General features: G+C 37.7%; 1 protein-coding gene across 1 annotated transcript; it reads left to right on the forward strand.

Moving 5' to 3' along the window:
* Positions 1-5,005: 5,005 nt before the first annotated feature.
* Positions 5,006-12,405, forward strand: LOC105625898 (probable WRKY transcription factor protein 1). The gene is made up of 3 exons (XM_012207208.1): positions 5,006-6,195; positions 8,860-9,103; positions 12,124-12,405. The coding sequence occupies exons 1-3, from the start codon at positions 5,006-5,008 to the stop codon at positions 12,403-12,405; spliced, it is 1,716 nt and encodes a 571-aa protein (XP_012062598.1).
* Positions 12,406-16,917: the final 4,512 nt, after the last annotated feature.

Here is a 16,917-nt window from a genome sequence, read left to right on the forward strand (position 1 = left end):
TTTGAATATTATTAACTTAATGATCAAACGCAAGCAGTTACTAGCGCGATATAAATAGTAACATTGTTAAATTGCTCTCTCAACAAAATATTTGACAGTTTCCAAATTAGGAAATATGAAAATATGAACCAAAAAATTCAAAATATTATTAAAAGCATTAAGCAAAATCATGACATTTTGTCTGAAAAGGAAAAAGTTATGAAATATTAGGATGAGAAATTTCTGACAATCCTGTTTGTAGAAATGCACAATAGAGTCGCAGACGAACTCACGTTTGACATTGGCATTCGCATCTCGAACGCGCACTTCACGAAACCCCGTGACCCAGTAATCGAATTTTGTTTTGACGGCCACGTTGTACGGTAACAACCGGACGGACAGAAACGTCTTCGTGATGTGTACGATTTCGATCGATCAAGGAACCGGCCGGATTGCGCGGGCGGGAGGGAGAGGTGGAGTCAATTTGCATTTTATCGGCGGAAGATCGGTCGCTAAAGTGGAACAAGTCGTTTTTGCCTGAGCCAGAGCGAAACAGAGTGTGAATAAATTCCGCGGCTCGCGTTTTCTCAGCCGGCCGGTCGTGCCACTTCCTCCTCGAGCTTAATTGCGCCGTGAATGGGCGAGCGATACGCATGATGATCGCAAGCCGATAACGCGTATCATCAGCGATTACTTCATTCTACGGAGCACGTGAGACTGCGGGATACCGCTGATATCTTATCTTCGTCATTCCGTTTCAGTTGAGTGACAGAAAACATTTGTGAAATATTCGAGAGATGTGCCATCTCCCGATATAGCGAGTTTAGAAACCGATTGTCTTGAATGAGGTGTATATCTCCACATGTAACAAGTTGAAGAAAAAAACTTAGTTTCAAGATTTTGTAAAATCGCGTCAATCATATAGCTCGAGAGCGTATCTTAAAGGAGAGAAATCGCTTCGTTAAGACGAATTGCGCGAATTAAGAGTAATCGCGTTCCCCTGGATTCCTCTTTCCGCAATCTTCGAAACAGAGAGAAGAAAGAAAACGGGGGAAGTCTGAATGTCGCACAAGCTACGGCACTGGTGAACAGACCTTCGTGCTATTGCAGAGAACGGCGAGACGGAGGGGATCTAATAGGTCCCTTCCCTTTTCTCCATCTCTCTTCGTTCACCTCTTCCTTTAATAGTCCTTTCCTTTCTCTTCCCTCTTCCATCCCGTTCTCCTCGTCTGCCACGGGTTACTCTCTCACGCGATACCACTGGTCGCGGTATACACCTACACCCAATGATGGAGGTAGATGGACCCCGAGATGGTTGGCTCCGAGTCCTTTCATAATTGTCCTTCTGATCCTTTTAATTTGTAACTCCTAATCCTTTTACTTCGTGATTCTTAGTCCTTTTAAATCATGAGTCCTAGTTCTTTTAATTCATGAAACTTAATCCTTTTAATTCATGACTCCCAACTAATCCTTTTAATTCGTGATTCCCAAATCTTTCAATTCATAATTTTTAGTTCTTTTAATTTAACTCCTAAGCCTTTTAAATTATGCTTTCTTTTTTTGATTCTTGAGTCTTATAATCTTTAATTCATGAGACTCCTAGTTTTTTTAATTTATAGTTTCCAGTTCTTTTAATTCGTGACTCCTAGTCTGTTTTAGTCATACAACTAATCATATAAAAAATTCATTCGAGTCTTCATTCCTTTTCGCGTTTCCTACGGAATCGTCTATGCGATCTTTTACGTGTATTCTTTACTTCGTTTATCTCTTTTATGAAAAATTATAACGATGCTCTGGCAAAGCATGGAAATTGATATGATCGATAAGACATTTTATGCCTCACGAACTCTAGAAAGTTCACACTTATCACAGATCGTCGTTGCGTTCGCGTCGATGCGAATAATGCGTATTGCGAAATGAACGCACATTCGCGAGTAATTAACTGCTACACCTGCGATAGATATATGACGTAAAGAAACGAAACGATATGTGACGTGTTCCGTGAAGTGTAGTACTCGTAACTCTATGGAAGCATAGCGAAATCGACTTACATAAACTTAAACAATCTCGGGCGAGTGCATGTGTGTAATTAGGACGCGCTGGTACATAATTGAATCCATTCGAGCGAATCCTGTGAAAATACATTACATCAACGATGTAATATAACGATAAAATCTAATATAATTTTATACGAAATTAATAATTTTATAACGAAATTAAATTGATAACCAGTTCTGAAGGTTCAGAGAATTAAAATTTAAATAAGTAATAACAAGGCAATAAATCAAGCTGCAGTGCAAATTAAAATTAATTAAGATTCACACATTCAGATCCAAACATTTCACTGAACCATCTTCAGTGTGGATAAAGATTTATAATATTTCAAAATATTTGTAAATCAGACTTTGAAGAAATATCTGTGTTGTTTGTTCTTATTTAAATTGCCTTTTGAAATTAATATTTTCTCATTTTTAATATTTTGAATGATTATAGTGTAGATGACCGAGAGATCGTAATGTACTATGAAAATCATTGAAAGACAGCATCCCTAAGAAGAAACTATAGCGCCTTGACGACGCTAGAAAGTGTGACCACGACTTTCCGTAAAGTTTAGAACGGCAACCGCATTTCCCTCTCCCTCTTCTGAGATCTGTAATTTACGTAACGTGTCGAGCGATCCAAGAGTTTTTCCTATCAGGTCAAGAACTCACACATCATCATGATCAACAGTGTTGAGATCGTCACGAGACCGCTGTCGTGAATCTTTACCATCACCATCAACCGCAGGTCCTCTTTGCATTCGCCTGTGTCTCTCCCTTCTGTGTCTCCACACACGAACACACCTAGGCACGCTTACTCACTCGTTTATTCGCTCTTTCGCTTGTTCGCACGCTCATTCCTTCGCTCACCCACTGGTTCGCTCACACATACTCATACATGCATAAGGCGCACACTCGTTGACTACCTGACAAGAACTCGAGCTCGGCCAGTCACGTGGCCACCGATCGCGAAGGATGTTTGTGGGACCGCAAAGTCAGTCCGTGGCGGTCGGTCCGTTGAGAAAGAGAGGATAGAAACGCTATCGGGTGGAAGAGGAAGAGGGAAAGGACTGAACGGAGGAGGAGATACTGGATCGGGGATACCGCCTGGGGTCTCGGGATCGTCGCTGTTTTAACTACCTGTCCAAAGGCATTCGTTGCGCGATCGTTTCGGCTTATTCCTCGTAGTTCACCGAATCAAAGTTTTCAAGTGTTTCTCAAGTGATTGGTTCCTATCATCACGGGAGCAAGAGAAGTCTTGAAAGGAGGCATCATTGATGCGATCATGACGTAGGAATCAATAGTGTTTTTAATTTTAGAAAAGGAGAAGGAATTGCCAATTTGTGCGTTAGAAAGTGTGGATTTCGGTGCACTGAAACGTGGAAGACGCGATGTGACGTCAAGCGAGACTCGGAAGTGACTGCTGAAGACGCGCGGATGATGCGAAGACGAAATGGCTCGAGTCAAAGAAGATGATTTTCTTTCATTCGAAATAACAATACATAAATTAAATTAAATTCTTGATTCTTCCAACAAAAGTTTTCTGTTACTTCCTCTGTCCTATAATAAAGGAAGAATAAAAAAGTTTTATATAAAGAAATTTAATTGCTGAATTTGTTAAAAATAAATTTTGATACGCTTCAGAAAAAAAAATAGAAAAGAAGTCCTTTGTCAGGACCATTGAATGGTTGGTGCGCACTGTGAATCGCGGCATGCGATAGAAAGTTTACTTACAAAAGGCGGCAAGTCAGGTTGCCTCGTTCGTTCACAAAGAAGCGAGTTCGCCGGATCTGCTCGTACATTCTTCATGGAAGGAAAGCTCGAGCGATCGAGATAGAAAGGCGACTATCGAGGCCGTAACGTCATCTTGAAGATCAGCTTCAATGACAAGCTGAAGAGAGAAAAAGACAGAGAGAGAAAGAAAGGAAAAGGGCGAAATGCGCGCGAAATAAATTCCTGTATTGAGAATCGGAAGTGGCTTCTTGAAGTTTTTAATTGACATGCACGAGGAATATTTTGCGACGTGATTCTCGCGATTGTGTGCAAAATCACAGGTCGATTCCGCTCATCGCGATCGCGAACGAAGAAGTATTTGAGAAATTGAAGACAACCGCGCATGAAGCTATTAGCGAACGAACGAAGGCACGTTTCGTGGCTCCCACAGAATTGTATGCAAAATCGCGTCGGCGATATCGCGAGGCATCGACGCGATCGCGACCCGCTTACGAATAAAGAGGACGAGGCGGACTCGAGGGGAGAAACGAAAGAGAAGAAGCGAAAGAGAAGGAAACGCGGCGAATCGAGGGTACGCGCAGCAAGATTGCGGTGATTTCGCTGGCGCAACAGTGTGTGGAATCATGTGGCGACGTTGCACAACATTCCCGTCATCTCCGATCGGCATTTAAAGCATGCTCGTCCGTGCGTTTTAAGGAAATAAGATAATTCCAAGAAACGCACGCCTCGCGAATCATACCTCAGGGCTGCAAGATTTTATACAAAGATATCCAACGGTTATTATATTCGTCTCGACTGACAATACATCACAATAAAATTGCAAACAACGAATTCCTATCCGAAGAATTTTGCGGATGATGAAATACTGCTGATGCGAGAAATTTGCCAAGCTCACAAAATATGCCTCGCTTGCCGAGTTATTTACCGCGTTCTTCAATTCCGTTGGCTTATAATAGACACGCACGCGATAAGAACGATAAACGTCGCTTCTTATCTTGAGAGAATTTTGAACGAAGCGCAATCTTTGTCGTTTACGTGCGAGGTGAAGGTACCTCGTGTTACTGCTGACATTTAGTATTGTGTTTAGTAATAGTGGTAATAGCATAGATATTTTGTATTGACGTAACCACGAGTCGAGATTGTGCAGTTAGTTGGCTCGAAAAGTAAAATTCGTTTTTTGAATACGTATAAGTATGTCGTCATAGAGAATGAGCAATCGCTTTGAAGGTTAGAAGATTTGAAAGACGAGCGGAATGCAGCTGGCAAGTCAAAGGCCTCATCCGCCTCCGGTGCCACCTCGACCGAGTCGGCAGGTGGTTGCCGAGGCCCTTAAGAGATCGCCAAGGCCGCCCTGTCCCACTAGGCAGGCACCACCGCCGCCAAACACGAAACCCTGGAGATTCGATCAGCAACAGCAGCAGCAGCAGCAGCAGCAGCAGCAACAGAAGGACCCAACGGGTGGACGTACAACTGTATACGAATCCTTCAAGGAGTGCACGAAGGATTGCAAGGATGAGAATGTATCCAACGACAGAAATTCACGAGATCGCAACCAGACACGAAATACAGACACAATTGTTGAGGATAACCGGTCAGAGAATGGAAACAAAGTTATCTCGTCTCACGATCAACATCACAGACTTGGTACCGGTTCAGAAAAGCCTTATCCCACGGGGAACGTTCCAGTGAATATCGTGCGGAAGCGCAACAGTCTGACCGAGGATCAACGGCCGCAACGTAAGCTGGAGATCCGAAGAAACTCCCGCGGGAAAGACCTAGCCGGTGCTCTGCCATATCATCGTGACCGATGGAAGAAGTTTCCTGATAAAGATCAGCAAAGAAAGAATAGTGTCGTCACCTCGACTGAGAAATTCGAAACGGCACTGACAGCGACGAAACCATCGGTGGCTATCCGAGCTGTCAACGTGTCCTTCGAAGACGAGCATCGTGCCTCGTCCTCCAGTCCGGATTCCGCTCGAGGGCGAGTCACAGTGAGTCACGCGGAAAAATGCAACGGCGATTCGGAGAGAGCAGATGAACACAACGCCCGGTCGACGCCCACGAGTCCTGATGAGCAACAATTGCAACAACAGCAGGAAACGTTCGTGGCTAGTGGAAAGCTCGGTAACGAAGGTGTCAAGAATCTGTCTCCTATTGAGAAATCGACGAATATCTCGAGCGTTGACCGCGCTGCCACCACGTTGCTCGTCGTCGATGAATCGGAGCGTAAAATTGCGCCCAGCGACCAAGAGGACAGTAACGACAACGATAGCGACAATAATATCCACCGGCAGGACTGGCTGGAGGCGGGGGTTCGTTACTCTTCCACGCAGATTACTTTGCATGGAGATGATGGCGACGACACCGACACCGTCGACGTAGGTCAAGTCAATGGTTATGATCATCACGAAGAGGAGAGAATAACTGATCTTGATTTCATCAGGTATTAAAATGAAATTAAATCGCCAGAGACTTTACTCACAATTGTCTCTACTGGAAATTAAAATTATAAAAGTGGAACTAGATTACAATATGAATGAGACTCTTATCCATTCGGCAAAGAATTTGAAAATTTCTTATTGATGAAATAAATTTATAAGTGTCTTTTAAATGGCTTCTAGACGCTCAATTATTGTATTATTATTTTGCAATATTATTGATATGTCTCTTAAACAATTCAAAGCAAACATGCTGGAGGTTCAATATAATTTGCAAACAGTACATATTGGGTTGTCCGAAAAGTTCGTGCCGCAAAAGATTTAAATTTAATAAATGTATACTAAAATTTAAATCTTCTGCGTTTAAATTTTCCTTCAAAATCGGCACGAATTTTCCAGACAACCCAATAATATTATGTGATATCAAATATTGTACAATAATATTAATTATCTAGGGGCTACCTGTAAAATTAAGAGATTGATCATAATCGAGAAATTCAAAGCTTAGATTTTAGTTTTTATTTGTTTTGAAAATCAAGAAAGAAATTTTTTTTCCATAATTATGTGATAATTATCTTTAGGAGATAACATTGCTTTAATTTCTAAAAAATCACTCTTTACATTCTTTACATCTAATGTTCTAATATTTTCTCGTGGATGACAATAATAATTAAGAAGAATTTGCAAGATAAGAAGTACTGATTTCCTAATTTAAACAATTTAAACATTTTTAATTTTTGAGTGTGTTTAAAATGTACTATAATCTTCTTAAAGTGAATTTTGATGCTCTTATTTTTAGAGTACAGCATTAAAAATAATGTGTTTGGGGAAAATATGTAAATACATTGCTTAAGTTCTATGATAAGTAACGTTGTCGCAAGGCGCGACGTTACTGTACATCAGCGCTAACGATGTAATAATTATCGAGAAGTCGCGATGCAGGCTCGCTCACTGTATTACGCGTATTGATCTAAATTCAACTATCTGGTGATGTGAACGCATCGCTTTCTCGCGATAAATGCTGTCTCAGCCAACCGTAAAAATCAACCGCTCGTTAGCGTCAACTAACGTTCAAAAAACGCTTGCGCTCTCTTTTTTTATTTTGTCCTCAGTTCAATCCTGAAATCCCTTCAATTTGCTTCTAATTAACACAGATAAATCCTGACAAATTTACAAGATTTACACTAATCTTTCGAGTATTGTTGTATAGCATTTATGTGCACATGAATATGCGATATTATGCGGATTGTGCAGTTATATAAATGAAACGAATAATTTAAACGAATGTTATAAAAAAAAGAAGAAATATATTATATTCTCGAGAAATAAATATAAATAGAGACTGCATGAATATACTTTTCTCGCATTTACATAACTGATTGCTACGAAACTAGAAATCAAAGAAATTAGGGAAATGTTAGGGAAATTGAAACAGTCGAGGAAATTGGAGGAGAATCAGGGAATTTTGCAAAATTTTATAAAAAATTAATCTTGATTTTAATGAAGTTTAACAAGCGTACAAACATATACTTACGTAATTTTGAAATACTACCAACAATTAAATGCAAGCAGTGTTAGCAACATTAATTTACATTGTTATATTAAATTGTTCTCCCAAAAATATTTAACGGTTTCCAGAAAGAAAATACAAAAAATTTCAAAGTATTATTAGAAATTATAAGAAATCATGAAATTTTGTTTGTCTATAAAGTTATATGAAATTTTAGGGCGAGGAATTTGTGGCAGTCCTGGCTACAAGTTGATGAAGAATTTATTATTAAGAGCGTTGATTTTTTTAAACTGATATCGCTATCTATAATTGCTATCGAATCGATATCGCTGAACTTGGCGTATCGAATTGATCTTATCTCAGCATGCGGAAAATAAGATGAGACGAGTAAACGGAGCCGAGTTGAACGGATATCGATATCGATAAGAACGATTGAAGGATCACACACTTCCGCGATGTGCCCGCGATGATAATAAACCGCAGGGCGATGTGAGTCATTCGCCAAATCCCCTGCCTTCTTACGGGCAACTGACACTCCTAAAGACAGATCGATTTTTATTCCATAAGATGATCGTGTAACGGTATTCCCATTTTCTGTGGCTTCTATCGTACTGCATCTGTGACAGTTTACAAGAAGACTGTACGACCCGCAGAAGTTTCCCCTTCCCCGAGTATCATGAAACTATTAATTTCCCCTTCATATACGGAGAAATCGAAGTAATGTGTATTTTAGAATTCTAGTATATTTTTTATCGATTTTTTTATCGACAGGTTTATATAGGAATAAGCGCTCACTTACGTAAAATTTACTTTATTTTTCTGACAAATGATTGTATATAATATCGACTTCGATATTTTTACAAAAAGTATCTTGTTTGGCAAAAATAACCAGAATATCTATATGCGACAACTATACTGTTACATATATTAAATATTAATAATTAACGTCGAATAAATTTCTTAACTTTGAGTGTTTTTCATTTAGTAACACAAATGCCGTTCTTTACTCATTGGATGCAAAGAATGATATTTCTGTCACTAAATGCATTCTTTATCACTGAAAACACTTTGCGTTGTCTTGTTTATTGAAACGTGCTGAAAATATTCCATTGTATACAGAATATAAATTATCTAAAAATCTCGTACTTGTATGTTCTAGTATTCAAGAAAGGATTGCGATGTCTTCCCTACAAGGATTACCCCCGTTACCGAGAAGCTTGAGTGGCTTCAACCTGAGCGGTCGCGGCGAGAGCGGCGAGCCGCCTCCACCGCCCACGAGGTCGTCCAGTAAATCCCAAAGAGGCAGCAAAACGTCGCTGCAAACATCGTCATCGAGGCCGTCTCCACCTGCCAGACAACTTACTACCTTGGATACCCAACTGGCAGTGCTCAGGAGAGAAATGGTATTCATCCGAAAATTATTTTCACTCTTTTACTTCTCCGTTAACATCGCACTCTCGTTATTTTAATCGTAAAATATATTTCTCGATGTTTCTCGATGTCTCATGAAACTAATAGTTGCTGCGCAATATAGAACTGGTTTGCAGACTATCAGGATTTTGATTTTTTTTCTCTGATTTTTAATGTCTAGTGACGTTAATTATTTATATATGATAAGATAGAAGATATATATGTGCAGAAAGAGAGAGAGAGAGAGAGAGAGAGAGAGAGAGAGAGAGAATCTTTATGTTACAATTTCCTTTATGTTACAATTCCCCAAGAAAGTTATAGTCTTTAAAGTAATGATACTCAATCGTTCAATGATTTAGTAATATAAAATTATTTTATTTTTTTAAGGATCTTTAGGCAAACAAAATGCAGAAATACGGACAATGATTATTTTGACACGATAAAATACTCTTAATGTGCAATCTGGAAAAATAAAATGTTTTAAGAGTTTTGCGGATGCGATTTTTAGATTAACTGAAGCAACTGAGAGTAATTAGAAATGAATAATTGAAATCTTTTACATTTAGAAAATTATTTGACCATTGGATTGGATTTTACGGCACGTGTAACAGAGTATCACTCGACTGCGGTCAGTAAATTGTCGATGTGATTCAAATTGGTGTCTGAAATTGTGCATCCCATAACGGCAGCCATTAACTCTAATAGAAACCATTAGTCATCTATCACGGCATGAAACGTATATTTATGAGTATGTGCAGGAAAATTCCACGCCTACGCGTGCAATAAGCACGTGCGATTTCAGAGTGGTCGAGATTCTTCCGCTGTCATCGATCGCGACGGAAGCTGTGCAAATTATTCGCATTTCTATACTCTCTCTCATTTCTATAAACGACTCTCATTTCTATAAACCACATTTGTTATCATTTGAATTTTTTAAACATAACATAAAAATGTTCGCGTATTTAAAATATTTTTAAAACTTTTATTCCATTCATGTTGGCTTTGTATCTATGATCTAGTTTCTATCGAAATCCTTAATTCAATTCCTCAATTCCTTCGATACTTAGATAATTTTTCTCTTTGTTATTTTTCATAATTTTTATTTCTTATTTCAGATAATATTTTTTTATTGGTTTTCTAATTCTTTTTATATTATCTTTGTTATTTTTGTGTACAAATTTAATTTCTTTTGAATAGTTTCCTTTTCCTGTCGTCTTTGATTTCTACTTGGAAGTATTCTTTGTCTTTTAAACTTCGATCCTTGCCACTCCTTATCCTCGATATTCCGTAATAGTCCGATCACGTTTTGCGAATCTTCATTTTCTACTCTGTCGTCGTTGTCCACCTCTGTTGCTCTCCTGTCTGTTTCTCCCGATCCTTCCGCATTTGTTTGGGCGACCCGAATGACCCGTTACCTCGAGGCCGTGATCGCGTGTGAGTAAATTGCGCCGCACGATGAACGTGTATTTTATGCGTGGGATCATAAGCAGCGAGGGAAACCAGAGTATATCATACCGCGGTAGAGAAAGACGGGACGCGCTTATATCACTCAACCGTGCGGAGGCGCCGCTTTTTAATAGCTATATTACCTTGCAAGTTTGCTGCGCAAATATACTTCACATACCTACTGCTAGTTACACGCCGTATTCATCTACGTCGATTAACGATTGAAATTCTAAGAGGCTTTGTGTTTATTTCAAATAAAATTACTACAATATCTCTTGGCGTACATCTCATTAGTAGTTCAACGATCTCATTATCGCGTCGACTAATGATTGAAATTCTAAAAGACTGTTTATTTCAAATAAACTAAACTACAACTATTGCTACATCTTTTTGTGTACACCTCATTAGCAATTCAATTTTGTCGTCGCTTTGCAACTACGTGGAAAGTTTTACTGAATTATCTAAATTTATGTCTAACAAATCTAAAAATGATTTTATCGGTCTATCAAAATAATTATGTGAGAATCTCAAACATGATAGCATCTTATATAATTATTTTAATAGTCAAACAAAATTTATTCAGACTATTTAGGTGAGTTTTTGGAATATTTTAGCAAAACCGTTCTTTTCATTAGAAATTTAAATATCTTATTGATTCAGCGATCGCTATGTATTTGTTTCGTATAAAAATATTGTCATGCACGTTTGCGTGACATTGCGGCAATCTTTCCGAAATTAACTGTAACGGGATCTTGAGTAGGCTCTCTCCGAGGAGAACTCTCGTGATAAACTCTTGTTGGATCTCCGTTCGCGTCAACATCCCGACTCGCGTATCTAAGTTGGGCTAATAATTTAATAGTCAATCCAGACACGGGAAGCGAGTTCGTACAGCCGCTCCCACGCTACATTCCCTCAGGCATGATTTTACTCCTCTGTACCCCTTTTCCCTCGCCTCCTTCGTTCTCTCTTCTACTCTTCGTCCTTCTTCTAGCCTCATTTCTCTTCGTCGTGTTGTCTGTTCGCGTCTCTCATATTCTTCCCGTTCTCCTTTTCCATATCTCTCCTATACAACTCCCTCTTCCTCAGTTCCCACGACCAAGCAGTCACCAAGCTGGTTGGAAATGCGTCGTTTCAGTCCGTAAATCACGAGGTAACATTTACCTTGGAGACTGTATGGTAAAAGTGAATACGTTCCTCCAGCTTCTATATATTGAACCCTATGTGAAATTTCGCAGCAATCCACGGTGACGAAGAAAAGTCACGGGGTTACGGAAAATGATGATCGTAAAATCTCTTTAATAAATATCTAAAAGTCAATCTTTTAGAGAATAAAATTTATGTAAGCAGTAACATTATATCTAAGTATTTTATATATTTATTTCTAATTGGAAATCGAGATGCTATAAAATTCGAATTAATTTAGTTTCCAGTGTCATAAAACAATATATAAGTCTCAAAGCGATAATTACTTGTACAAATATTTTACGTGTCTATTGCAAACTCATTGCAATACCACAATCTTTTTTTCATTTTTAGTGCATTACAATATTAGTAATTATTTTTGCAGTTTGGTCTGCGACAGCTTGATCTCTCGTTATTGTCGCAATTGTGGTCCTTGAACGAGTCGATCCAGGAATTCCGACAATTGCTGCAGGAACAAGAGGATCGAGCGCCTTCGCCGTCGCCCAGCAGCGAAGAGGGAGAAGATATAACTTACGGGGTGCATCCGCCGCCGCCACCAAGAAGACCAGCACCCACGCTGCATCATCGACCGCCACGACCTCCCAGGCCACCCAGGCCATCAGCCAGTGACGAGTCACCATCGAGTGAAGAGTACGGGGCCGTTTGACGTATCGTCACCGAGAGGAAGAAATACTCAAAAAGGTCTCGGTCCTCTCATCGCACCTAGAATGGTGTTCCAGCGAGCGTCAGTATCTCCGAAACACGAGAAAAAACCTCAGAGATTTTCGTGAAAATGAAAACTGCGACTATCAAAATCGGTGGTCGCAAGATTCGCGCGTGCACGCGCATCGTGATATTCGATTACGAATTGCTGATTCCTAAGAAGTACCTGCAACGTCGCTTGCAGAACCATTCGAGATCGCGGTTCTTTAATTTGTGACCGAAATTGATGATTGAATCGGTCGGTTGGCTAAAAGATTATTTCGCGATAGATTAGTCGTGGTCGCGCGTACGGTGCTATCTGTGTAACTATCTGAAGAAGTCCGCTTTTCCCGCAGGCTGTTTAAAGAACTATTCGACATTATCTGTGACCGCTATTTCAGCACGGAAGGATTGATGATCGAATCAAAACTCGACGGTAGAAGACCGCAGTAATTCAGTCGCCAATACGCGAAAGTTGTTTTACATATGCAAGATAATAATCACTTCTCACAGAATTTCTGCCCGGAGAAGAGCATCGACTTGCCAATTTGCAATAATGACATTCCGCATATATCGCGCTCTAAAAAAGGAAGGACTCGATTGCCGCGAGCGAGAGAGCTGATTTTAGCTCGGCGCGTCGCTCTCCTCTCTACTTGTGATAACGCTCGAAGGGGCCTTTGATTAATGATAATCGCACCCATTTGTGCGGATTAAGATTTCTCCGCGACTCCGCTCTGCCATAGAGCAATTGTAACAGATCCGAGCCCAAAGCACCGCGATTCTTTCGTGTTGTGATCCAAGAAAAGACGAATTCTTTGGCATCACCAGCCGAGAAGCAGTGACTGATGAAAGAATCATAGATGTTCTCTTCCATGTTTTTTAATACTGTTGCATACCTGTCGCAAAACTTATCCTCGTTGCTGCCGTCGGGTTATCTGCGCAATTAGATCTGCCATACACGCGAAGAGGATGGACAAATTTAATATCTTTTAAAAGCAATATTTAACAGAATTTGTAAATGTTTGATTTCTAGACATTACAGATATATAAAACAAGCCTTATAGATATATAGTACCTTATACCAAGTCTTCGCGTATACGACATTTTTGGGAAAACGAAATTGTCAATGTTCCACGACGCCCTTTCGTGTAGATTAGTACTGTGTAAAGATATGTAAGACTATGTGCAAAATAAATGAGACTTAATTTAAATATATGCTGACTCGTAACAAGCGTTACGTAATACAACTACAACCTTTTCTTGTATGCATCGTTGTTCTGACACAGATAGTTAGCAATCGACAATGCTGCACCTACTTGCATGTATGCAAATTGCATCTCGTTCCGATGCAGGGTGTGTGCGGAAATAAATAGTGCAATAGCAGGACAATGAGGACAAAGAAATTGCTGTACGAGACTCTTGCGTCATCCAAGATGCCGCAATAATTCATATTATGCTTGTTTCGATTGCATACTAATTAAATTTTTTTTCTATTTAATCCTCAACATAGTATTAATTTGTAAATTATAAGATATGATAAGTTACATCTCAATATTTTTGCATACATTTTTTAATCAGTAAAAATTTTCTGATTGTTTAATATTGTGAATTTGATTTACACGATTAGGTTGCATATTTTTTCTACTTGACTTTTATTTTTTTTTGTTTTTCATATTACATAGTTGGCACTATTAAAGAAGAATTCTTTTATAAACTTTCATATGAAGAAATTTGTCGATGAACGCTGCGATTCGAGCATTTTCTCCGCTTAGTCTATTGTTATTTTTTTTTTTTTTTTTTTTTCATATACATGCACAATTCATACATGTTGCTCCTCAATACCGTTCATCGTCAACGCTTTACACATACATAAACGAAAAACACTGGCAAAGGCAAAGCAGCCAGAGCTAAATTATCTCGAAACATGTTATATAGGCAACGTAAGATTTTTTTAAACTAATTTTTGCATAAATATTTTTTCCAAAATTGTTTATAAGAACATCATAAAAACGAATTATCTTACATAAAGGAGAATATCGAATACGTACAAGATAAATATCACAAACTTATCAATAAAAAAGACTATTCATTTATATAAAGAAAAATACACACGTCATCGACGAATTAACATGACTTGAAGACTTGACATAAAAAAATGTGTCACGTCTCAGAAAAATTTATTTTTCTTTCAAAAATTCCCATTAATATTTAAAAGCTAGTAACAAACTGTAATTGCTGTATGAGCAAATTTATGATATGCAAAATGAATATGAAGAACATTCTTTTAGTGTCTTCTCGGACAAATGTATATTACTTTTGATTCTTTTTTGTTTTTTTCTTTTATCTTATTTTTGGTATTTGGCTGACTTTTCCATTTTTTTGTCCTGTCTTCATGTATTCTCAACAATTCATCTGCAAGGACACATCCATACAGAAAAAAGCTTGATTTGCCCGTTTTTTAAACGGTTTTGCATCATTGCATTGATCGTGTAGTTCATTAGCATAAATGTCTACTTTAATACTAGAACTACCGATGATTAATTTCTATCATTTAAATATTTTATAGTATACATATCTCTGAAAAAACATGAAGGGGAAAAATAAATTTAGATCTCGATTTTTACAAATTGCAATAAAAATAACTTTAAAAAATTATCATAAATAATTTTAAAAAAAGATTACGAACTAGTCGTTTTATTACGTTGATAGTTCCAGTGTTAAAGTCTGCTTTAATATACGCGGAATAATTTCTGCGCGAGACTGTAAATGTAATCTTGCAATTATATTATTTCGGAATGATGTGCGATAGAGAAGCATGTTTACAAAAAAAAACTGGAAATGAAGAATCATTCCCATCACCTGTAGCCCCTCAGGAATTATTGACGTGATTTGAGAAGTTGATCTTTTTTGAATTGATCTCATGTAGTGACCATAACGCATAGAGAATGTCGTCTAATATACGTAGAAAGTTTCTCTCTAATCGTACATTTATGAAAGATTGTTTAAAGAAAGTCTCACGATCCCTTCCGGATCCACTTGTGAAAGCTCACGCGTTTTTATTTCCATTAAAAAAAATACCAATTCACGCTTGATACGCGGATATATGTCGTAAAGTGGGCACGCATCATGATTAAATGAGTACATTGCATTAAACACGTTACGCAGGATATTTCTTAAGTATTGCCTAAAATTTTAGAAAAGTTTATTAATTTTAGAAATTAATTTTTTTAGATAAATTTTAGATTTTAAGAATTGGTACTTTTTTTTATTATTTTATAAAGAAAAATTCATATAAATCTCAATAGCCTCTCATATTTCAAAAGCTTTGAATCAGAGATACGAGTATGATTACACAAATATTATAAAATTATTTTTCTTTCTAAATAGAATCTTCTATATAAAAAGAGATTTCTTTTTCAAACGTCAAGATTCGATTCTCTTGACATAACAATAAGTTCGCGAAACAATAATGTATTGTAAATGTTAAATCCCATTTGTACTTCATTGCTTTTTTACAAAGCGGCAACTAAAAATATGAAAAGTGAAGATAATACTTTGTCTATTTATTGACTCGAGTTTGGGAAAAATCTTTTCTTATTTATGAGCTATTAAAAGTTATTGAAAGCTTAATTAAAAGCAATAACCATATAAAATTTTTAACACCCTTTGAGATTACGTGTTCAATTTTTCTTTGTAAAAAATGACTTTAAAAATCAACTCTTAAAATATTAGTATTTAAGAAATATTCTGTATAAGTGCTATGAAATAATTTTCTCATGGAATAGTAATGCCACTTTACGAGATACTCGAGCAATATATATCGAATTACTTCCTACACATTCATAAAAATGCTTTCATACTTTTGAGCTGCGCATCTTCCATCAGATATATTTTCTTTCTTTTTCATTAATAAAAAATATTTTTCCCTTATAAACGTATAAACGTTACTTCATTATTCTGATTGTGAGTATTAAAACAAATAGTTCCAGAAAAAATTTAATGCGCGCGAGGATATTCTTCGGGGAATTAAAAATTCCCAATTCACGTTATCTCACAATTTAGAAACAGATGAATTATTGTTTCTGAGAAATGCAATACGTATATATTATTATTGTTCCAAGATATTCGTACGTGGAAGATGCCCAAGGAACATTTCGCGAAAATTTGCAACGGATCCGAGAGAGTCGGTGGACCATTCGTACGATACATACATCGTACAATTCGTAATGTGCACCGTGCCCTTTACAACGGCGCTAAAAATGTATATACATTTAATTTCCATTTCAAACAGACTTTTAAACAATCACGAAAAAACAATCAGCGTCCCGCTATTTTCTTCTCAACGAGAAATTTCTAACCCCTGTCTCTCTCTCTCTCTCTCNCTNCTNTACTCNGTCTNACTNACTCTACTCTACTACTCTACGTCTACTACTACGTACTACTCTACTACTACTACTACTACGTCTACTACGTTCTT

Source organism: Atta cephalotes (genome assembly GCF_000143395.1).
Source record: "Atta cephalotes unplaced genomic scaffold scaffold00004, whole genome shotgun sequence".
NCBI lineage: Eukaryota > Metazoa > Arthropoda > Insecta > Hymenoptera > Formicidae > Atta > Atta cephalotes.

Excerpts from the sequence above, each read along its gene's own strand:
- LOC105625898 (XM_012207208.1), top strand. The coding sequence starts at position 5,006 with ATGCAGCTGGCAAGTCAAAGGCCTCATCCGCCTCCGGTGCCACCTCGA. Across the intron at positions 6,196-8,859 it reads ACTGATCTTGATTTCATCAG|TATTCAAGAAAGGATTGCGA; the intron begins GTATTAAAATGA and ends TGTATGTTCTAG. Across the intron at positions 9,104-12,123 it reads CAGTGCTCAGGAGAGAAATG|TTTGGTCTGCGACAGCTTGA; the intron begins GTATTCATCCGA and ends TTATTTTTGCAG.